This window comes from Chironomus tepperi, unplaced genomic scaffold (assembly GCF_022539635.2).
Source record: "Chironomus tepperi strain 1889 unplaced genomic scaffold, CSIRO-AGI_Ctep_v1 contig_100, whole genome shotgun sequence".
In the NCBI taxonomy this organism is placed as follows: domain Eukaryota; kingdom Metazoa; phylum Arthropoda; class Insecta; order Diptera; family Chironomidae; genus Chironomus; species Chironomus tepperi.
The window spans coordinates 1,052,260-1,076,371 of NW_027226222.1; the positions used below are offsets into that span (position 1 = coordinate 1,052,260).

General features: G+C 31.1%; 4 protein-coding genes across 4 annotated transcripts; 1 reads left to right on the forward strand and 3 right to left on the reverse strand.

The window, feature by feature from the left end:
- Positions 1-3,850: 3,850 nt before the first annotated feature.
- On the reverse strand, positions 3,851-5,871 carry ninaG (neither inactivation nor afterpotential protein G). Its single transcript, XM_070636139.1, has 2 exons — positions 5,811-5,871; positions 3,851-5,598 (listed from the first exon to the last, which is right to left on the reverse strand). The coding sequence occupies exons 1-2, from the start codon at positions 5,830-5,832 to the stop codon at positions 3,851-3,853; spliced, it is 1,770 nt and encodes a 589-aa protein (XP_070492240.1). The 5' UTR covers positions 5,833-5,871.
- Positions 5,872-6,178: 307 nt separating this feature from the next.
- On the reverse strand, positions 6,179-12,253 carry LOC139087351 (vasorin-like). The gene is made up of 2 exons (XM_070636140.1): positions 11,401-12,253; positions 6,179-6,183 (listed from the first exon to the last, which is right to left on the reverse strand). Exons 1-2 carry the CDS (start codon positions 12,251-12,253, stop codon positions 6,179-6,181), a joined length of 858 nt encoding a protein of 285 aa, XP_070492241.1.
- A 2,323-nt stretch (positions 12,254-14,576) lies between these two features.
- LOC139087207 (chaoptin-like) lies at positions 14,577-16,073 on the reverse strand. Its single transcript, XM_070635958.1, has 2 exons — positions 16,029-16,073; positions 14,577-15,962 (listed from the first exon to the last, which is right to left on the reverse strand). Exons 1-2 carry the CDS (start codon positions 16,031-16,033, stop codon positions 14,612-14,614), a joined length of 1,356 nt encoding a protein of 451 aa, XP_070492059.1. The 5' UTR covers positions 16,034-16,073; the 3' UTR covers positions 14,577-14,611.
- A 1,599-nt stretch (positions 16,074-17,672) lies between these two features.
- Positions 17,673-23,778, forward strand: LOC139087352 (ovochymase-2-like). Its single transcript, XM_070636141.1, has 9 exons — positions 17,673-17,930; positions 18,418-18,583; positions 18,886-19,824; positions 19,948-20,113; positions 20,170-20,233; positions 21,173-21,361; positions 22,197-22,362; positions 22,602-23,483; positions 23,549-23,778. The coding sequence occupies exons 1-9, from the start codon at positions 17,742-17,744 to the stop codon at positions 23,716-23,718; spliced, it is 2,931 nt and encodes a 976-aa protein (XP_070492242.1). The 5' UTR covers positions 17,673-17,741; the 3' UTR covers positions 23,719-23,778.
- The last annotated feature ends 334 nt before the right edge of the window (positions 23,779-24,112 follow it).

Here is a 24,112-nt window from a genome sequence, read left to right on the forward strand (position 1 = left end):
ATTTCGTTTAATTTTTAAATGTGGTGCAGTAAATATTATTGCTGATTTAGAGAGGTTGAAGCATGAGCAGAATGTCTCCTCTTTAATATTGATGAAGCTTCACTAGTGAGCGAAGGTATCTCATTAATATTGTGGATTAGTACTTTCATACCTAATTAATTTTGAAATGTTGTCCATATGGCAGCCATGTGTTAACTTGTTAAATTATGTGTACTTTTGCCAAACGACTTCCCGAACAGCACAATATGTTCACTAGGACACCACTGTGATGCCGTCTTAACGCCAAATCGTGATGTTATTCTGACGGCATCGTAACGGTGGGACGTAAAAATGTGGTTCGTCGAATTATGTTGCTCGGACTGCCATTTAGCTGTAACTTAATTATCCGTTTAACCGCCGTACATGAGTGACACAAATAAAGAAATCTGCGCCATAGAGCTTTTAAAATCCACTAAAGCGCTTTTATCACCACATTTTCCTATTAAACGTTACAGACAGAAAAGTAATCAAAAGTGATTCAGGATAAAGGTTTGAAATTTCTCAATAAAGTCATATTGGATTATATTAATGAAAAATATTAAACTAATTAATAATATCAAATTTCATTTAATTGCATCAACCTGTATATATGTAAATTAATTCAATAACCCGACATTTTAACTTTAACCTTATCTATGGATCAAAATCAATGTAAATATTTTTTATTACAATTTAATTATTCACATGCATGGCATGTTGTTTGATTTTATCAGTTAAAAGATTCATGTGATAGACATGAAACATGTTCGATTTTTCATTTATATATTTATAATGTTGCCCTCTTCAATTATTCTCATGTCGCTTCCGAGACAATCAACATACATGACATGCGAAACTTTTTCATCTATTTATGTTGTTGTTGTTGTTTTTTGTTACTTCCTTTTTTGTTTTGTTGTTCTGATATTTTGTTTGTTTTTCAATGTGACATATATGTATGAGAAGATCTGATTGGGAAAAGAGTAGAGTTTGTGGGAAGTTAAGACTTACAAGTATCTTATTGTATGATGTTGGTATTATTTCTTTTAGGAATTCCTCATAAAAACATATTGCTGTAGCTTGTTTTGGTAGAAAGTGATATAAATAATAAACGAAGAATAAAACATTCATTTATAATTGATTCATAAAGTCCCACCAGAGATTTTATCATGAAAAAAAGACACGTTTAAATCTGATCAATATTAATGCTATCGCTTATATCCTTGTGACAAAAGAAACTTAAGGACATAATCTCTTTACTGAATAGGGAGAGACAAAATCGATTTTGTTTGGAAAAGTTTAATGGAATGCATTCTATATAAATCAAATTATCATTCCAATTTCTTTCATTCACTAAGTCACTCTCCATCCTTGTTTCTTCTCCTTCTCCGGATTTTCTATTGTATACAGCAACAAATCTTATTAATAGATTCTGAGTATCAGCACTTTTTCTTTTATTCAGCATTTTTAACTCATTTAAATTTAGCTTATGAATTCTATTATGAATTATCAGTTGTTACTAATTGAGTTTATGACCTAGAGACAAGCTGTAAATAGAGCACTAAACTAGCTTTACTAACACAAGGGCGCGTAGAGGAAGGATTGTTCGGTTTTTCATCAAAATTCTTAACAAATTGAAGAACTTTTCCTGAAATAAGGATAGGGGAACCTCACAACTACTCTTGCCTTCCTGGATACGCTTTTGATACAGCATATTGCTTTGTAGATTAGAACTAAGTTTAGCCAATAACCTTCAGGCAAGGTCTTTTTAAGAAATTATAATTTGTTTTTTTATCAAAGTTGATCTTTTACCTTATTATGCTTTACAGACCCTTATCGTCTCGTCTCTAAGTCTCTATAAAACTTTATTTTTCGATATCAGGAAGCAAGAATAAAGTAGGAATTTTTCAGATTCAATTTTCGTCCATCTTCCTAAAAAAAATTCTATCACATGAATAGCAAATGCAAATGAAAATGGGAGGACAGAAGACAATTTTTTGAAAGGGAAGCATGAAAAAACCAATAAATTTGCAAATTCTTTCTGCAGACATGAAAAACAATTTTTTTGTGCAGTTTTCTGTGTATGTTTTCAACTTCCGTTCCTCTCCTACCGTTCAATAACTTTCATGTTTGAAAAGTGTTAAGTGCAAAAAAAAAAAACTTTTCTGAATGCAATTGTGATATTTTATGGAACCAACTTTCAATTTTTATCTAAAAAATTTATTATCGAAATATTCAATTCATTTGAGTATCCCACACTCAAAACTTCCTTGATAATTGTTGTTGTGAAAGAAGATGTCATAAATTGCTGAACATTTTGTGGGGAGAGAAAAGTTAGGCAAAACGAATCACAAGGAAATTATAGCAATGCCACATGCCCTTTATATTTTCGGTAAATAGAATCATAATGTCAAAAGTTTAACACAATTTCCTACAAATCTCTTGAGAACATTCTCAATAATTAATCTAATTTTGTTGATAATTTTATCTTAATTGAGGTTGTCTGTTGAACTGCTGAAATTATATTAGATACAATAAAAATAAACAAATTCTCTTCTGACCCGGAGCTTTAAATCTCTTTCCTTATTTCAACTTGTTCAAAAATTTTTATTGTTTAATTATCTTTTTATATCGCATCCTCAATTATTCGCCCCTTTTCCTAGCCACATAATTGAAAATGTAGCAACAAGAAAACATCATAATAAATTTAGCTCCAATTTTTTTATCGGATCTGCATTTTTGCTTTCATCAATGCGTACAAAATGTTATTGGATTTATAAAATATGCCTTAAAATAGAATACAGTTTCCTTAAAATTTGGGTGACATTTGATGATCTGAAATGGGTAGCGACCATACTTAATTAAAATTTAAATAGGAATAAAATGGTCAGCATGTCAATTTAGCAAATTTTTCCTTTTGGTCCCAAATATATTCTCTTAAAGACTACTATTAGGCTGACAACACACATTAATTCGTTATTGACCTAATTTTAGCAAAATTATAGGTTCAAGTTACAAAGTAAGACTGTAAACTGATTCTTCATTTCCATTGATTTCTAAAATGTCTTCACTTTTTCATAGTCTCCTTTTTATTACTGTTTATACTTCCAGTAATTACCATTGAGTCGATATCCAATTGTTTCTGTACTTTTAGGACTTCAGACGACCTGGACATATGTCAAGACGTTCAATTGAGTGCACAGCACTTACCGGAAATGTCAAAAACACCTGGATTGAAGTGACAGAAAAGATTTTGAACTTCCAATTGGTCTTGAAGGATAATCAGCTTTAGTCATTACATACCCATAGCAATCATCCCATTTATGTATGAAAGTGCAAGCTAACGAAGTAAATAAATAAGCTTTCTAAAAAATAATGATTGCTATAAAATCATACAACATAAGCATGCTTGTTTGTTCAAAGTCTAGGAAACCTAGACGGATTCTTATTATCAACAGTATTTTTTACTGTTATTTTGTTTGTGGAAGCCATAATAAATAAGTACAATATAACATACTAATTGTTGGTGCTTTCCATTACAGACATAAAAATACCAAAATAAAAATTACGACAACTAAGTTAACGACCAACATATGACGTCAAAAAATAGAACTATTAACTGTTTTAAATGGAACAAACTATTTAATCAATAAATCTTTTTCACTCAGTATTTAGTCCATATCTGCTTTTAGGCCGGTCACTTATTACATAATGTAATTTACATTAAGAGGTTTGGTAAGGTACTGTGGGGAGGTGAAGTTAACCTAACATTTATGAATAGTATGAAAAAATTATTTTATTTAAATACTGTTAGACACAAAACTTTAAAGACTGGTTAATCAGTTTTCAGTCCTTCATTTATAATTAATTTTGAAGCTCTTTCTGCAACAGCAACAATCGCTGAGTTTGGATAGCCAGAAAGTGGCAAAGGAAAAACACTTCCGTCAATAACTTTCAATTTCTTGACACCAATTACATTCAAATCATTATCAACAACACTACCGATAGCACATGTTCCACCTGGGTGATGAGCTGTCAAGGCAGCATGTCTTAATAAACACTCAAGATATCGATCATTTGGCTCATAATTTGGGTCATCAAATGGCCCGAAGTTTTGACATTGCCGTAATTTTGGAAAATGGATTGTTGCTCCGATTGCTTGAAAGGAATCTGACTTAATCAATCTTATGCTTAGTCTGATAGCATTTATCATACATTCAATATCATAATCATCTTTCAAATATTGTGGATCAATCAAAAAATCATTTCCGAAAGTTTTTGGATTTAAAATAATCCTTCCTCGACTCTTTGGCAAGTAGCATGTGCTGAGAGCAACAAAACCTTCTTGACTTGAGTTAGCATAAAGTGGAAAGAAAGCACGAAATACATCTGTCTTAAAATTTGCAACATGCTTCAATGTCTCCTCGTCAGCACTTCCCGCTCCAAAGAGTATCAGACCGTAATCGTTCAATCTACCGGAACCAATAACAGCTGTTGTCGACAAAACGCCTGCACCATCAACCAGATATCGATAAATCTCACGGGCACTTAGAATTTTATCCTTTGTGACAGTAGCGGACTCATTGATGGACACAAACAATGGAAAATTCATATGATCGAATAAATTTTCGCCTACTGACTGTGAATGATGAATTAAATCGATTCCAAACTTTTTCAATTCATGTTTGTCGCCAATTCCCGACCGCTTTAGAATGTGTGGTGAATGATATGTTCCCGCAGCCAAAATCACTTCCTTTCGCACATTAATTCGTGTCACTTGAGACTGTGTTGCAATTTTAACGGATATTGCTTCTTTGTTTTCATTAAATTCAATTTTCTCTACTCTCGCATGTACGACTATTGAGAGATTTTTATGCTTATATGCACGCCGTAGATATTCATGAAAAACTGTATGTCGAACGCCCTTCCGTGTTGTAAACTTCGACAGATTCAATGAAACATTTGGGTTGAAATTTCCCTTCAATTCTTTTGTCGCTCTTATAAAAGCACGAGTCAATGGCGTTTCATTCTCCATTGGTATAATGGATAGCTTTGGTGAATCGGTGTCATTTTCACATTCACCATTATCCTTCATTTCATGGCGATCTAAGTAGCATTTTAAATTATCATAACTCCAATTGACAGCACCTGCTTTACGCCATTCATCAAAATCTTTAGGAATGCCACTGAAATGCAACAAGTAATTTAATTGATTTGATCCACCCACTCCTTTTCCTCGAGACAAACATTGTTGTTCATTTTTTAAGCCACGCGATGAATACAATTGCGGTGTCGATTTTAATTGCCAATCCATTTCAGTACCTTGCATCATTGTACTCAATATAGGTATAATCGATAATCCATTAAAAATTCCACCCGCTTCAATTAATAATACCGTATAATTTGAGTGCTTTGATAATTCATAAGCTAAAACACTTCCTGACGTTCCCGATCCTATAATTATAAAGTCATAGTATCTATCCTTTATAGTATCAATCGACACAAGATTTGGTATATATTCATAATCAAATATCAACTTGTAAGCTATGGCGATAAGTCCTGTCAACAGCGTAGCCAATATCACTGAAATTACAATGATTATAAATAATTAATGAGAGCGTCAACATCTATGTCTGCTATTCAGCACTCAATTTATATATTATTGAATGAGAATTATTTACTGAATAACAGTGTTGATGCATAGGATATGACTTATTAATCATTCTACAAATACATTTATATCCATGATATCAACACTGTTGATTACCAATTAGAATGGAATGGTCTGTACTCACAAAATTGTTGAATAAAATTCATTGCACTTGGATGATTGTCACCACGAAATTTATAATTTATGTTTACACAACTACGTTTCGGTATGAAATAAAAATAGAATCACAAAAACACGTAAAAGCAAGCTATAAGTCACTGTAATAGCAATATCGTGCATTAACAACGAGCATTTTTTTTTACAAAGGCAAACATTCAAAAGCGATAGACAAGCTTAATTGAATTAGTGAAACAATAACTCAAAAGGAGGAGGAGCGGGACGTCGGGTGAAAATCGATAAAAGGAAAAACTTTATAAATAGTGCAGAACGATGACTATGGAATAATAGAGAGAGAGAATAGTTCAGTCAATATTATTGTTTAAACATTAGCTTTTATGCTATAGTTGGGAATAAAATTTAGACTGTTAATTGACACAATTTAAATTAAAAATATTTGCATTTAATAATTAATTATGATTGTCTCTTTGACAATTTTGAAAATCTCATTTATCATTGCATCATACATTGGGAATATGTGCAGGTATTCATTGCTTTTCTTATGATGATAAATCTAATTCTCTCAATTTCAATTAAAAACAAACAAATTAAAGATTCCAAAACAATTTGTTTGACCTCATTTAGATCTTCATCCGATCCTATTCATACACATTATATGTATATATATATAGTCACATAATTCTGTTAAAATTATAATTACTATGTTCGTTCCATAATCTATTCTTTGTATGGAAGTCACATTATTTATCACGTAGTTTAAAGAACAAACATTGAAAACTTTTCCTTTGCTTTACTTTAAAGTAAAAAGAAGAATTGAAAACTTTTAGTCATTTTCAGGAATTGGAAGAGAATCCATGCCTTATCTTTCTTAAACGTGATTTAAAATATTATTTATCCAAGACGTTAGTCAAACGATTATACAACTGGAGATGCAAAACTATTCTATTCTATTTGTCTGATTTCTGTTTAAATCAAAAAGGACCAACAACTGCTTACTTCGTTGAACATAAAGACCAATTGCTATCGAAATTCATCGATTACATCATAAGATCTGAAGAGCTCCGTCTTATGAGTTGGGAGCATTTCGATTAAGAGAAATCAGAGTCAATATCAAACACTGCAAAATGCTGAACACAAGTACATTATAAGAACTACTTATACTTAGATATTACTTGCATTCATCATTGTTGTAGTAAAGTCTTCAAAAAACAACCAGCACGCGAACCAAACTTTACAACCAGAACCGCAAAATGGAGAAAAAAAAAACTTCAAAAATCAAGCATGAACTGAAGATTGAAAATCAAGCCCTGTGAAACGTGAGACAAGCATGCTAGCATTTAGGCCACTGATAGTACTGATAACTAGCAGGTAATAAACATAATTAAGAGTTAAATGCCGTTAAATATTTGTTAAAATAATTGATAAGGCACAAATGGTTTCAATTTCCAATCCTTCCTGCTTAAAACCACCTGTAATCTATTGAAATATTCCATTTTCCGATGGAATTTTTTTGTATCATAATCTATCTTCGCTTCACACATAATTAACAATGAAACATTGGTATTTAAAAACAATGAGAAGAGAACAATGAGGAAAGAATGAAAGGAAGTATACTAAAATGAATCAGAAATTTGCTCGATTTATGAGGCTCACGAAAAGCGCTTTACACTTCATTTATAGTCCAATTAAATTAAATGGTAGGCGTTCGTGGAAACCGCCCTGCTTTTGTGGTGGTAAAAGTCTATTTGAGAAATTAATTTGTATTATATTAATTTCACCTCTCATTTGTGTGACCCATACACGTTTATCTTTCCTTCCACATCAAACGAATTTTTTAATTGCTTGTAGGCATGAACACTTCAAGTATTAAATTTTTTATCAACTTTTTCCCTTTATTTTCTCTGATTTTCTGTTTGTATAAAATTAAATCAAATTGAAATAATTAATTTGAATGCTTATTTTTTGGGAAAAATACGGAAGCGATGGGAAATTGTCAGTCGATTGAAAATCGAAATTAAAATATAATTACTAACCTCAATTGGCAATGCGAACAACTTCTGTGATTCTATTTTCACCTTGTTTTATGGAAAATGTTTGAATTTTGAAAATTCATTTTATCATATTACTGCAATAAAAATTTAAATATTTTGCTATTTTTATTTTTCTAAACATCTATTCGTGCATTCCACAAATGCAATTCCATTTTATGAAATTTGATTGAGGACATAGGAATTTATTATTTTAAATTTTAATCCTTTTTTATTTGATTTTTAAAATATGTGTATGTATATGTAGCATTCTGACTAAAGCTTTTAAAATTTAAAAATTTAATTTAAAGTAGCTATAGTGGTGTTCCTCAATATGTGTACCGTAACATCCTGTTTTCTCAAATTGAATAGTGAACATGGTCTCAGGTGTGACGAGGAAACAATTTGAAATCACAAAACTAGGGAGTTTTTTTATAAAATTTAACAATTTCTAGTGACAAGCTTGAATTAAAGCGTCAACAGGATAAACGGTAGGCAAGATTGTAAACAGATATGAGGATGATAATTTGAAATTTCTTTGTATGGAACTCCAAAATTTAGGGGGGCGGACTGTTTTTTGGACTTTTATATTGAAAATCCTACTAAATTGAAGAATATTTTCCTAACAGGAGTCCCTTTAAACCCATCCCATTCGACCCCTGAATACTCCACTAACGCTATGATTTAATTCTATTTCAACATAATTTTCAGCATATTTATTTCATTGGTATGCCATAGAATATTTTTAATAATAAATGGTGTACCTTAAAACAATTTCTATAGCCAAAATGCCCTACACTAATGTAATCGATTTTTAGTCTCACTCATTAAAATTTTGAACAAAGATACTTTCTGGTGCAGCATAAAATATTTCAGACTTACATAATACCATTCAAAACATTATCGTTAAAAATAGTTTCATTTTTCTTTATTATTCTCCAATAATGAACTTATAAGAGTTGGAAACGACAGCACTTTTAAAGCTTCATTTCTTCTTTTCTTATTTAAATTCTTATCGCTTCATTTATGGTTAAATAGTCAAAGAAAGTCACATAAAAACAAACTCCATATTTCTAAAGAAAAAAAAACTCGATAAAAATTTGCATAACTTTCTGTTCACTTACTTAAGGAGCAAAAAAAGTGAGAATAAAAATAGATCTGTGCCATGTGACCCTTAAATAGCTTATTATTATATAGATTATTATGAAAACAAGAGTAAACAAGATTTCAATGGAAAATAATTTTCAAAACTTTTCTCTTTGACAATTTTGTTTGAAACGTTCTTTTTATCAACAGCACCAATCTCTTGTTGAGAAACAAATCTTCAATTGAATTTTTGAAATAATATTTCTTGAAGCAGATTGCATTCAAAAGCATGACAAAGAATAACCACAAATGTCTTGCAGTAGTTGTGGAAAGCATTTTCTGTGTCAAGATTAAACAGTAAGCTTTTTTCTCCAACTACACGTCTGAAATAGAAGAAAAGACATTTAGTATGTGTTATCGTCTTTCCCTTTTTATTTGGGGTACAAAAGTGTGTGAAAATGATTTTCAAAGAGAAAATTCTATAAATTCCAATAAAACAGTTTCCGTGTTTTTTGCACATTTTGTTGCCAAAAAGGATAAATGTGAATGAGAATCCTAAAATGCTACAAAATTGTTTGTTGTGTGAAGCACAAAATGTTATCAGCATAATTGAAAATAGTTATATATATAATTTTTTTGTAGAAAAAGCTTCAAATTGCCATTATGGTACAAAACATATTTTCAGTTAGAAAAGTGAGAAGAAGATTATGAACACTCAGTTCAATTACGGTCGAACCAGAATTCCATTATTGATGACTTTATATTGCTTTCAATTCATATGCCTTTGACTGTCATATTTTTCGTATCTATAGGTAGGAACAAGTATTTGTAGTTGAAGCATCACATATATGCATTTCATACATATTAAAATTGAAATTATCTTGTAGATATGTAGCTTTATGTGACCAACATAATTCTGGAATATATATTCATATAGGGGATTCATTTAATATTTGTTTCGAATAAATTAATATATGTGTGCATATATACAGGAACATTTTTGAGGTATCTACACTTAAGCTTGACTCTTTCTATCGTATTTTGCAATTTTAAAATCCTATAGATACTCATACATTTTATAATTAAATTTGAAAATCTTCACATGACCTCAAGCGCCATACACGTTCCATATTTTCATCTTCTTAAATCATATTTGTGTACACAAAGTGTGAGGAAACTCATAAATTGCTTTATAATTAGCTCTATGATGCACTTAACTAGCTCATACAACAAACTGAATTATTTTCTTTTCAAAAATTGGAAGTATTTCAGTATCACATAGCTGATTGCGCATTTTTAGCCCCCTTAAAGTCGAATGCTAAGAGTCAGCATAATTTATATTATTTAAAAATCTTAGAGTACGATCGTCAATTACGCAACGCTAGAGTTGGCAATAGCCAGGTTTTTGTGTCCACTGACGACAGATAACAACCTGCGGCATGTGCCAACCGGCGGAAGATGACAACCTGTGGAAAGGACCAGTCGGTGAAATGTTGTTCTTCGGAAGAGGCCATCAGGCCGAAGTTGGCAACCTACAGAATGATTCATCGGCGAAAGCTGGCAACCTGCATTCCAACTCTGGTTCCCTTATACACAATATAGTAGTGACATAGCAGTAGTTGACTTTTAAAAGACAATATGAATGCAAAAGCTCATTACTAAAATCAACATTTCAAAAAAGATTTTGTAGAAGATAAAAGCATTAAAATCTTTCTAGGCAGTGAGTTGAGGAAATTTATGATCGTTTAATGAATAAACATACCAACATTAATTTTATCCTCATTATGTGGTAAAGGTCAATGATGCGATTTTATAACAATATTTCACCATTTGTTACCTTAACAGTATGTACTATTTAACTGAAAAATAATGATACATATTTATTTATTCACATTATGATGCTCCACTAGATACGATATAAAATATTGACTTTGGTTTGGAATTTCCCTCTCTCTATCTCGGCATGGGAAAAGGATTGTGAAGACATATTAGCTTATTTACATTTATTGACTTGTAATTTAAACACTTTGTACAGATAGTATGCAGAATTTTGCATTTTTCTAACTAGGTCACAACTCAATTCAGGATTATTATTTAGATTCAGAACATGAAGCTTTGGCCAGGTTTTTAACATGGATGTAAAATTTAAAGACACAATATTATTGTCAGATGCAAGTAAATATTCCAATTGCTTAAGTGAGACAAGCTGCTTACAATCGACAGATTTTATCATGTTGTTACTGACATCAACATATTTCAATTTAGTAAATTGCACCAGAAAATCAATTGAATGCAATGAACAATTTCGACATGTAAAATATTCCATTTGATTTATTCTACTGTATTTATATAATTGTTCCAATTGTTGATATGACAATTGCAAATGTAAACGTTCATCCACATTACGTGACGTTCTTCTCGTCTGGCTTCTGATTGATTTTTTTAAAAAGGAGACAAACGAAACCACAGAAAATTTTTCATTACCTTCTTCATTGTCATTAATTTTCGATATTTCATGACGAAATCGATACGGATTCTGATTTTTATAATAGTCAATTGCAACATCTATCATAACTTTGAGGTTTTCCGACACATTTTCGTTCAATGAAATTTTGATTAAAGATTGTATAGCTTCTTCGGATATCCTGCCCGGTCGGAAAATGTCCATCAGATATTGTATATTACTATTGTACTCAATATCAATGCTCGTTCGTGCAGCAGCACGTTTATATCTCATTCCAACTGAATCCGGTAAAGGGTTAGAAAGACGATCATCAATATTTGAATTCACTCGTCTATTCATTGGATTTTCAGGATGTTGAAATGAGAACGGTGCTCTTTGTCGCCGATGTTGTTGCATATTTCCTTCATCATTATTATCATATTCGCTTTCGCTTGAGGAGATAAACGAACCATCACTTTCCTTTTCCACTGAATCATTCATTTGACCTGCTATATTCATGAATATTAAGGTATTTTCAGATAAATCTAATGATTGGATATTTTTATAGTACAGCAGGGATGTCATATTAGTTAATCTATTTCCTGTAACATTCAAGTTTCTTATAAATTGTGATGATGGCATCAAAATTGGTAATTCATTCAAATAATTATAATTAAGATAGATGTCGATGAGTCTGTAATTTCTTAGAAAGATATAAGGTTTGATCCGGAAAATACAATTTTCAGTCAAATCAATCGTGTGTAAATTTTCCATGCTCTGGAATGAGTCACGTTCAATATCAAAAATGGCATTCTCACTTAAATAAAGCTCCTCAAGCATCATTAAACCTTTGAATGATTGTGATGTAATCTCCCGAAGGTTATTCACTCGCATTATTAAAATGCGAACGTTGTTGAAATGCTCAAATGTTCCATTTTCAATAACGGAAATTTTGTTGATTGACAGATCAAAAATCCTTGCTGTTCTGGCTTTATTGAAGGATTTAAGCAATGTCTGGTTGATTGATTGTAAATTCCATCGTGTCATGTTCAGTTGTAACGAAATATCAAAAGAATGTAAATTTTCCCACTCATTCAAACTATTTTCATTATCTCGAATTCTCATTTCTACACAATTTTTCATCTCCCTTTGTTGCCAACTATCATCTTCATTGCATGCAACCAGCACTACTACCACATAATTACAACAAATAGTTAAAATTTTCAGTAACTGAATAAACTTTATAAGGAATCTCATCTCAGATGCGACTGACAATCTTGAAAGGGAATAAAAAACTGGAAATTTTCCAAACATCAACTTGCATTTTATAGAATAGCATTGAATAAGAAAAATTGTTTTATTGCATTTCTCTTCATCTTGCTTACTTGTCAGTAAATTAATTTCAATTTTATTCTCACACAAAAAAAAAAAAATCATCTCATGAATGGAATAAATATTATTGCAGGCTTTCGGATATTTTTTTAAAAAAGGAAATGAATGGATGAATTGTGAATGCAAAATGGATTAAAAGTGTTTATTTAAGTGAGTGCAAACTTTTGACAATGTAATATTTTTAAAAGGAAAATAATACAGTAGATTTTTTAAAAATAGTTGATATCAGTAGAACAGTTCAAAGTTTCATAAATGAGTTCAGAGCTTATAAAAAGTATATTCTCAGTCTGAATGATAAGATGAAAGACAAATACAATATTTTACTAGCGATTGATTTAGTCTTAAGAACAGGGACTTTGGGCGTTCAAAGGGGAGGAGTTCCCCAGATTTTAAAGTGGAGGATTTAGAAAATTTTGAGTCAGGTTATTGTTTCATTCACAAAACTAACGAAAAGTTTTGTGGTGGTTTTGGGATTTTTGTCTCGAAAAATTGCAGCATAATGAAGAATTTTGTTCGAATAGGGAATAAACTCTGAAGGCGCTTCCACGAAAAAAGGTGGAGTTCTGCTTCATGGAGTCCATGACTTTATGGACTTTTGGAGTCCGGACTCCAAAATTCTGTCAACTCTGAATAGAACTGCATACATAGGACTCTAAATGATCGTGATAATTTAAATTTGTCCACCTGAAATCCAATCACACTTTATAAACTTGATGAATTGCTGACGCTGGATTGGTCGTTGCATGTGAAAAATTCCCCATACCGACATGATCGCTGGATCTATGTTGCATAAATTATGTACCGAAATAACTAAACCATTCCGTAACCGAGTCACTTTGACTCACAAACTTAAAAGTGTGGTTAATTTAATTTAAAGTAATCTGTTGGCTCTGCCACAATGTGAACAACATTGTAACCAGTACTAATAAAACCAGATGTAATTTGGATGTAATTTGTGTTGACCTACATAAGCTTGACTTGAGGAAAATTTGTGCCAGCTCTTTTATTAAAAACTATTGGTCAATCCACTTGGAAGCCAAATAGAGGGAGTTTCGATTTGGTATTAATAAAATAAATTTAAAAGCTCAGTAGAAGATTCTTTTTTATTTGTGTCGCTCGAGTAAAGTAATTTGATATCCTAAAATTGCAAAATTCTGTTTCATTTCTAATCCGCGTTTCAAACTCTAGAGTCTACATAAAACTTCAAAAACCACTTATTTATCACCATTCTAAATCCAATTAATATTTATTATGGTTCAATCCTTTAATTTTTGTTAAAATACAATTTTCACGAACATAAAATTTTATGTAAATCCCTTGAAACATTTATCCAATATATTGTTTTTTTGCTACAATATCCAGTTTAAAATTTTCTCGTTCATTAAAATCTCAGCTCAATATAAAATAAAACAAGACTTCCTTTAGTCAAAATTGAACTCGTAAAAGCTATAATACAGCAAACTGATGAACATGTATAATATAAAAAAGAGAAAGAACAGCAAAATCATATTTTTGATTAAATATTTGAGCGTGGAATTGCACTGTGTATAATCAATGAGATAAGAGTATACGTATGCTTTATTACTGTATCGTCATATTTTTGTATTTAATTTTCTCGTTTAATTTTAATTTCATTACATCGAATAAAAATGGATTTTTTTTTGGCGATTTATATGCTATGGCAAAAGCAATTTGAGTATTATTGAATTTGTTCTGTGGATAAAGGCACAGACGAGCTGAAAAGAAAAGCAGTCCATTGACGATTTTTTTTTAGAAAGAGCTTAAATTTTATTTGTAATTTCTGTTTTACAACCGAAGCATGAACATTTGACATAGAAATAATAATAATAAAATTTTCAATCACAACTCAATTTGTTCAATCAAATTCTCTCCTTTTATATATTTAACTGTATCATATCTACGAAAATGGTATAGCAAAAAAGTTATTGGAATTATGATGAGAACAGCAAATATTGATGTTAAAACAATGAGAAAAGTTCGATTGAGTTTTAATTGTCTGAGAATTTCATCATTTTTCGATTGAAGTTTATTCATTACTTCCATTTCATTATTGATACTGTCAGATGACGATGAAGAGATGTTTATGCATTGATAAGCAAAATGTGTATCAATAAAAATGGCCAATCGAGAATAGCTATTGTGTAGGACGTGATATTCTTCACAATCAATTTTATTCTCACTTATATTTAATGCTTTTAATGATGGAAAACGTTCCCTAAATTTGTATACACTTAAACTTGATATATTATTATGCGAAAGTTGCAAAACTTCCATATTCAGCAAAATAGGAAAATCATTCATGTCATTAATTTGATTATGACTCAGATCTAAGCGTATTATATCATTTCTCATTTCACTCATTTTCACACATTTAGTTATAGCATTATATGCAACAGAAATCTCTTCTACATTTGCCAACTTTTTTCTCTCGTGAGACGATTCATGATTCAAATCTAATTCTGTGATATTATTATGTGACATATCTAAATGTTTGATACTTTTAATTTCAAATTTAGGTATTGCCTTGAGATCGTTGAATGACAAATCTAATAAATTTAATGCTGTCTTTATTTGAAAGAGATTTGAACCAATTTTTATAATCCTGTTATGGCTTAAAATGATTTGTCTCAAGTCAGTACACTTTTTAAATAAATTCGAATGTAAATGCGTAATACAATTATTCGAGATATCTATCGATGCTAAATTGACAAGTCTATCAAATGATCCGGACTCAATGGTACTGATAGCATTGAAGGACAAGTTAATCTCCTGTAATTCATGAAAATTACCACTGAAAATATGTTTCGTTATCTTTGTCAAATGATTCTCCATCAAATCAATCTTTTCCAATTTTCCGTTCATCGTGAAGCTCCCATTCTCAATTTCCGTGATTTCATTACTTTGAAAATCAATACTATGAATGCTTGAGATATTCCTCAGCATGTTTTTTGTTATACTCGAAATCCCCAAATGTCGCAAATGTATTCGAGAATTGATTTTACTTTGCTGTGCTATTTCATCAATAACAGCTTCCTCGAGAGCATTGCCACTCAGATTTTTGAAGCTTTTCGTTCGATTCACATCATTTGCGTTGTTTTGATGCTTTTGTTGCTTACACGTTGAACAATCGATGATGACAAAAAAGGAAATAAGGAAAATTGAAAGTAGAACAACATTCACGAAAAGGGATCTAAAAAATATAAAAAAACGGAATTGAATTTATAGAAAAAAATATACAATGCAATTATTTCACTACCGCATGACTGAAGGAATTGAGCTAAACTGAGATTTCAAATGCAAATAAATTAATTTATTATTTTTTAATCACTTTCATTATCAAGTGATTATAACTTTGTAAATAAGCAAAACAAAATTGAACTTCGCACAATTCATAAACATCCATAGCTGTATATAGAATCAATGTCGTTGACACTATCAGCTGAACAAATGATTCAACATCACGTCATCAAATTTTTTCATAATCTCTATAATTCAGCGAATATGACGACGTCAATATGCAATGAATTAATTTAATTATTTTAACGGATTAATTACATTTTCAATAAAGCTTAAAATGTAATCCATATTGATGTATATTCACGAATATTATAATAATAAATCAATTTAAAATGAATATAATTAAATTCAATTTTCAATTAATTAATCAGCTTTCAGCATTTTTGCTGTCAAATAACTAAAGACTTTCCTAGCAAAAAAAGATATAATTATCCCCAACATACATTAAAATGCTTTGTAAATTAATTACTAATTAATTCTACAGAAAATCCTTAATATCCTTTGTTAGAATGCTAAGTAGGTACTTGTTAAATCTAATATACTCCTGAATATACTCGAAATGTTGAGAGAGTTTAAATTAAAAGTTCCTTAATAAGCTTTAAATTTTACTAATTTATTGCAAATGCAAGAATTTATCTTGCAAATTGGACATTCCCGATTGGCACAAGTTTTTCAAAGCAGTCAGATATTGGTAACAAGACATTCATAAAACAGTTACAGTCTCTTCGATACTATGAATAATTTGTGTATATCGGGACTTTTATTCCGAACAGACAAAAATTCACATATAATTTATCCCAAGCAGCTCAACGTGCTGGATTGTGCATCGCTGAGTTGTCGTATTAGCGTTACGATGTGAGGTTGTTCTGACAACATCATGACGACTGATTTCAATTTAGTTTAATCACCAAAAATGCGGTTTATCGCATCGTGATGATTAGGAAATTCCATCAATAAAAACAAAATCTGCCTTATCACAAGACTTGTTTAAAGTTTCTATTTTCGCATATAAGAGACATTCTCTTACAACCGAAATTCGCTAAATTGCTGTGTCATGCTTCCTAAGTGAGTGACCTATCCAGCCGTACTTTCGCATGAGTATCTCACGATTAATGTCCTCCTGGTCAGCTCTACTATTTTAATAGAGTCTCTTCTAATCACTATTTAATGGCCAATTAAAATATATATAAAGCATTCGACACAAATAGTAATCCACATATTCACACGCGTAGCAGATCACATATTTAAAATAGAGACGTTTTGTCTATTGGTAAGTTACAACATACAGCATCTGTTTTGATCACTTAAAAATCTCGGTGATGCCGAAAAACTTGTAAAGATGAACGCACACCTTATAAGAATCTTGATCATTGATTGACTTTTCATTGTAAAAATTATCATATTGATTGCTTCCATGAGACATTAGATACACGTTTTGCTCAAAAAATTACAACTTTCTGAATCTTATTAAGAGAAAAGATATTTATTAGACTTTTGAGCTTCCTTTATAACAATAAAGTAAATGAGAATCACAAAAAAAAATATATTATGGACAAGCTAAACCAGGTTTTCTTCGAAGACAATAAAGATTTTTTCTCTTATTCCAGCAGTTTCAAAACATCTCTTGAAGCGAATGGAAGAAGATTTTTAAATCTCGTATACGCAAAATAATATGGAGATAAAAATATTTTTAGCTCTTTTGTTTCCGACGTTAATAGTGACACAAGCTCCATGCTCAAATTACTGGCAGTATGTTAGATCGCCAGGTCAAATTGAGGGACTACTTACTATTACACCTAACAATGGATACAGTGAACATAAACTTAAACTTACACTTTCTGTTAGCGCACGACTTCCAGGAGTAAGTCATAGCCAATAAATCATATTTGAATATGCGTACATTCTATGTCAGTGGTGAGCAACCTGTGTGTCGCGGCACACTTTTATGCCGGGAAATTTTTTTGGAAATGTCATGAACCGTATGCCATGTGTGGTTTCGGTCGAAGCTTATCAACAAAGTGTACCACAGAAAATAAAAGGTTGCTCATCACTGTTCTGTGTTTACGTATATTCTAATATACATGTAGACTTGTCATTTAAGCTTCTACATCGTGCTAGTAATCTTAAGAAACACATATAATAACAATAACATGGCTCTAAGCAGGTTTTTGAAAAATTCGGGGATTTCCCTCTTCTTTGCTATAAACAATAGTCACAATTACTTTTAAGAATGTCTTTAAGTTTTAAAGTCTCGTAAAGTCTGAAATTTCTGGAATAAAAGTTTGGTACTGAAATGTCATTTAATATGAAATTTGTACTAAAATAATTAAATCTCTGTTTACTTTTAGTCATATGTTGGAGATATAAATTTAATAAAAGATAGGCAGAGTGCATTGAATGATATAAGTCGTGGATACTCTATACAATATCGTGTAAGATTTCCTATAACAAGTCCATTGCCCAAAGTAGTGTCTGTCGTCTACAATAATCAACAAATATGTGTAGGACAGAAAGGTACTATAATTTATCTCAGTGTTGGGCAACCTGTGTGCCGCCAAAATATTTTGGAAACGCCACTACTACTACCGTAAACGGAAATGTTGTTTTACTAGCCGTTTTTCCGTTTTTTAATATGTCTGAAAGAAATTTTCAAAAATTATATCAATTTTTCTAGTCAAAAAAATTTTAATGAATAATTTAAATTAAAAAAATTAATATTCGTCAATTTTTTGTAGTGGCATAAAATAGGTTGTCCACCACTGATTTATCTCATGAATCATGAATGGAAATATTTTAAAAACATTTTTTAAATTCAGCTTATGGAACAGCAATAAATTTGGAGCACAATCTATCGAATAACGTTGCACCACATGCAGTTCAGCATACGCAGCCTAATCAACCTATACAAATAGAAAGCAGATTCCAAGATTACTCACCACCAATTGCGCAAAATTATAATCAAAATTACCACGTTCAAAATACAGTAAGGACAACAATAGCATATCGAGCGACACCAACTCGTCCTCCTGTCCAAGCACCAGCTCGTGTAATACCTCCTCAGCAACAATATAACAAGCAAACATACGTCAAGCAGAATGAGTACATTGACTCGAATAATCAATGCGGCATACCTCTTCAGAATTTACCAGAGTCGACTGGTTTAGTCATTAATGGAAAACCAGCACTTAAAGGACAATTTCCTTGGTTAGCAGCTTATTATCACAACGGTGTGAGAGAAAATGGATTCATTTGTGGAGGTTCATTGGTTTCATCCAAAGCAGTTCTCACAGCTGCTCATTGCATCCACAATAAGCATGACACTCCAAAGAAAGCTGAAGAAGCCATATTCTATATTGGCAAGCATTTAATCAATACTTTTGCAAATGAAAAAGACTTTATATTAGCACCAGTTACATCATTTGTGATTCATCCAGATTGGAATGCTTATAGTAGTACATATGATGCAGACATCGCAATTGCGCTATTATCGAGAACAATTCAATTTACAAATTTTATCAGACCAATCTGCTTGTGGACATATACAGATAATTATAATGACATTGTAAATAAATTTGGTGTAATTGCTGGCTATGGAAAAACTGAAAATTCTGCTTCGACTAGTGATAAACCATACTGGACAGCACTTCCTGTTGTTGATGAAGGAACATGTCTTAGATCACACAATGATTTTACTAAAATTACGTCTAAACGAACATTTTGTGTAGGTAGTCGAGATGGAAGAGGACCTTGCAATGGTAAGTTGAAGATTTGTAAATGTTTTATTGTTTATGCATAATAAGGAAGTCATTTCCTCACTAAACTTCATGAATGATCTATTTCTTATTAATTTTATTTATTCACAATATGAAATTTTTCAGGTGATTCTGGTGGCGGATTTATTGTCAGACAAAATGGCAGATGGTATCTTCGTGGAATAGTATCATCTTCTCTGTTTGATAAGGAGCTATATTCATGCGATACCAATAATTTTGCAGTGTTTACAGATGTTGCTGCTTACAAAGATTGGATTCAGGCATATATATAGTTATTGAAAGTAGATTTAGTTAAGTTGTATAAGTTTACTTAGTGATTGTATTTAGTATACTGCTTAGGGAATTGTATGTATATCAGTTAGTAGCAGAGGTCGAAGTCGGCTCGAATTTTGTATTTATAAATCGATTCAAGTCGACTTGACTCCATACAAAATCCGAGTCGACTTCAAACACTGGTTATTAGTTTTTAAAGAGTGAGATGTTCAAAGTATTAGCACCTAGAATTAACTGTAACAATTATCATTTTTATATCAAATATACAATTTTCAAATGAGTATCTGAGCCTTGAAAGTAATGTATGACAGGAATCGATTAATTTATTTCTGGATTTCCCAGACTTTTTTTTTGATAAATCCTCGAATTGTAAAGGACTTAAGCGCATTTTTGCCAAATAATCAGTACTTAATTAAGATATAACTTAACGGTTTTAATTTTTTAAATTCAAATTTTAACCGTTTAAAAAAATTTAATTATTGTAGAAAATGTATAGTTGCTGAGATATCGCACCTTAACCAGCCACTCAGTCAACCGATTAAAATAAAATTATAAGCGTTTTCTTTTCCAAAAATGCGCTCAGAATATATAAATTAAAAACGGGATGCAGTGTCATTTGAATATTTATAGCATAAGTATGTATCAAACCAGTTTTAAGTAATTTTATTGAACTAATTTAAGTTGATTTTATTAAGTCATTTGTTAGATATCAATAATATTAATTATCATAATAATTCTAATGTAAATTATTCAATCAAATGCTAGAAATGAAATAAAAATTGTAGAAGAGATAATAAAAATTTTATTGAGAGAACAAAAAATATTTGAGTATCCAAAAATAATATGAAAACTAGTCCCGGTAAGCTTTTTTATTCTAGGCATAGAAACTGACTGTTTTTGAATGAAAACATATGTGCCAAATGAAGCATTGCTCAATTGTCAACTAGTGCTAAAGCTGGTTTCTTTTTCGAAATATATTTGAATATTCTTTTTTTTGTTGTCAGTTCCAAATTGCTTCTCTGTGTGAATGGATGTGAAGATATAAACAATAAACAAGATGAAGAAGGAAATATTAATTAAAATTTGTTTTTTCACATTGGTTTTTGCACAGAATCCATGTTCTAATTACTGGCAATATGTGAGAAGTCAAAATCAAATTCAAGGACTTCTTTCATTCACACATAATCAAAGAAGTACCGAACATCATCTTAAAATCATATTATCTGTCGGAGCAACACTTCCTAATGTAGGTATAGATTGGAATTTCATCATTAAATTCCATCAAATATATTCGATGTTATAATAATTTTTAAAGGAAGTATATAAACATTTATGTTTATGCATTATTATTATTACAGTGCTTAGATTCTTATTATTATTGTAGTGTATCTGTAAGTGCTTAAAATTCATTCACGATTGAATTTGCATACAACAATCAAGTCAAAAAGATTTTGAATCACTTTCGATTTTATTTTATCATTCTTTGGTTTCTCAAACATATTTAATAGTCATTGTGTCGTCAATTTGACTAATAATCATGGAGGTGAAATTCCACATTTTAATTACTATTGATGATGTACGATTGTACGATGTTTATAATTAAACAATATTTCATACTACTACAAGAATAAAAAATTATTTTAGTAAGGTTTTTGAAAGAGAACAAGGGATTAAACATGGAAATACCAATTTTAGGAACGTATTCAGAAGGAGGTATTTAGAATAATACCTTTCCTTGTTTGCGTTCCATACATGTCTGGCTATTAACCTCTGACCGATTCTTTTTTATTTTTATGGGGTCATTCATTTATTTTGTAACGCTCTTGGGGAAGGTTCAGAATTTTCCGAATCAAAGAATCAAATGAGATTATGAGTCTTTATCGAGTAAATATTTAAATTAGCATTTTTTTAATTTATCGATAGAAGGCACACTTCTAACTTGTGTTTTGTATTCAAAATTGGGTATTCTGAATCTTAAGTGCATAGTTTAAATGACCGATGCTTAAAGATATCGCACAGAAAATATAAAATATATTGTGCATTCTTAAAATAATTTTTATAGCAGTTTTTCTGGTTTACAGTCATACGTTGGAGATGTAAGCCTTATTAAAGACAAAATTGGAGCATACCAAGATATAGTTAATCAATTTCCTTTACAATATCGAGTAAGGTTTCCAGTGCAAGCACCATTACCAAAATTAGAAGCAGTTTACTACAACAATAAAATTTTATGCATAGGAAAAAAAGGTGAATGTTAAAATTAAGTACCTAATAAGAACTAAATATTTGATATCTGCACTCTTTTCCTTTACGTTTTCACTGTGCTGGAAGGCACACGACGTGAATAAAGACTTAATTTTTCGCTTTTTCTACGTCGTGTGCCTTCCGAATGTATCGTATACGACAGCTAAATTTGCATCTGAGACTATTATAGAAAACCGGATAAATAAATTAAACATAATAAGACATTCAAATGAAAATTTCAGAAGTTGCTGCAATTATAACGACAATAACTTTGGATCATACAATTCATACAAAACCATTATCACCAACTATGGCCACAACAGAAAACTATAAGACAACACAATACATCCCGATATACCAAAGCACACCAAAATATACACAGGCAACGCAACCACCTCTACCACCTGAGCAATTGCGTATTTCTTCAGTTGATCCATCAGTTTATACCAATACTTTACCCAAAACTTTAGATTCAAATAGGCAATGTGGTGTACCTCAAGTAAAGCTAGAAGAACATTCCGGTTTAATAATCAATGGAAAGGCTGTAAAAAAAGGTCAATTTCCTTGGATGGTTTCATACTTTCATAATGGAGGTGAGATAAATGCATTCATTTGTGGTGGAACTTTGATTTCTGCAAAATCAGTTCTCACAGCAGCACATTGCGTACATGAAAAGGGAAATTTGCCAAGAAATTCCGATGAGGCCTTATTCTACATTGGAAAAAATATGATAAAATATTATGGAGAGGAAAAGGACTTTGTTATAGCTGCAGCATCTAAATTTATAGTTCATCCAAACTGGAACGCGAGTAAGGATTCTTTATCATTTGATGGAGACATTGCAATGGTTATTTTATCGAGAACGACTCCAATTACAAGTTCTATTCAACCGATTTGCTTATGGACAGCTACAGATAATTATAATGATATTATCGGTCAAAGTGGCGTCATTGCGGGCTTTGGAAAAACTGAATTTTCAAATACTTCAAGTGATATTCCTTATTGGGTTCCTGTTACAGCTATCGATGAAGGAACATGTCTTAGGTCTCACGACGGCTTTACAAAAATCACATCCAGAAGGACATTTTGTATTGGTGGTAGTGATAGAAGGGGTCCATGCAATGGTAAGATTAGGCATAAAATTAGGTATTGTTAATGTATTAAGAATTAAATGCTTTTCACTAATTAGGTGATTCCGGAGGTGGATTTGTCATAAAATCAAATGGGAAATGGTATCTTCGAGGAATAATTTCAGCATCATTTTATGATCAAGAATTACGAACCTGCGATACAAACAACTATTCAGTATGTACAGATGTAGTTGCTTTTCATTCATGGATTGTACAAAATATGATTTAATATTAAACATTATAAATCCATCAATTGGTAAAGAGTGTATAAAGTTTCACAATAAATAACTATTTTCATGACAATCTTAAGATTATTGTTCGTACCTTTTATTTCAGTGGCTATCAAGAATTTTATTGATCGATCTTTTTCCAGATCTACTATTCAGATACAGAAGAGCTATACTAAGGTGTTTCGTTACTAATAATTCTTTAATGAGTGATGGTACGTCAAACCACTGCACCCAAACCTTGACCTTCGGTGATGATAGCTTCTTGTAGTTTACAAAGGGAGGTGGTTGTGAGTCACGATTCCAAGTACCAAACCATTCCTCCACCAAGCCACTTTAATGTGCCATATTTTTTCCTCTATTACCGATTTTCAATAAAATCCCTCTAAATCATTC

What these genes read in the sequence shown, in the direction of transcription:
- LOC139087352 (XM_070636141.1), top strand. Translation starts at nt 17,742, where the DNA reads ATGGAGATAAAAATATTTTTAGCTCTTTTGTTTCCGACGTTAATAGTG. An exon ending in TCGAAGTCGGCTCGAATTTT is followed by an intron (nt 20,234 to 21,172) that starts GTATTTATAAAT and finishes ACAATAAACAAG; the next exon opens with ATGAAGAAGGAAATATTAAT. An exon ending in TAGAAGGGGTCCATGCAATG is followed by an intron (nt 23,484 to 23,548) that starts GTAAGATTAGGC and finishes TTCACTAATTAG; the next exon opens with GTGATTCCGGAGGTGGATTT.
- ninaG (XM_070636139.1), bottom strand. Translation starts at nt 5,832, where the DNA reads ATGAATTTTATTCAACAATTTT. An exon ending in GAATTTTATTCAACAATTTT is followed by an intron (nt 5,599 to 5,810) that starts GTGAGTACAGAC and finishes TTGTAATTTCAG; the next exon opens with TGATATTGGCTACGCTGTTG.
- LOC139087351 (XM_070636140.1), bottom strand. Translation starts at nt 12,253, where the DNA reads ATGCGAGTGAATAACCTTCGGGAGATTACATCACAATCATTCAAAGGT.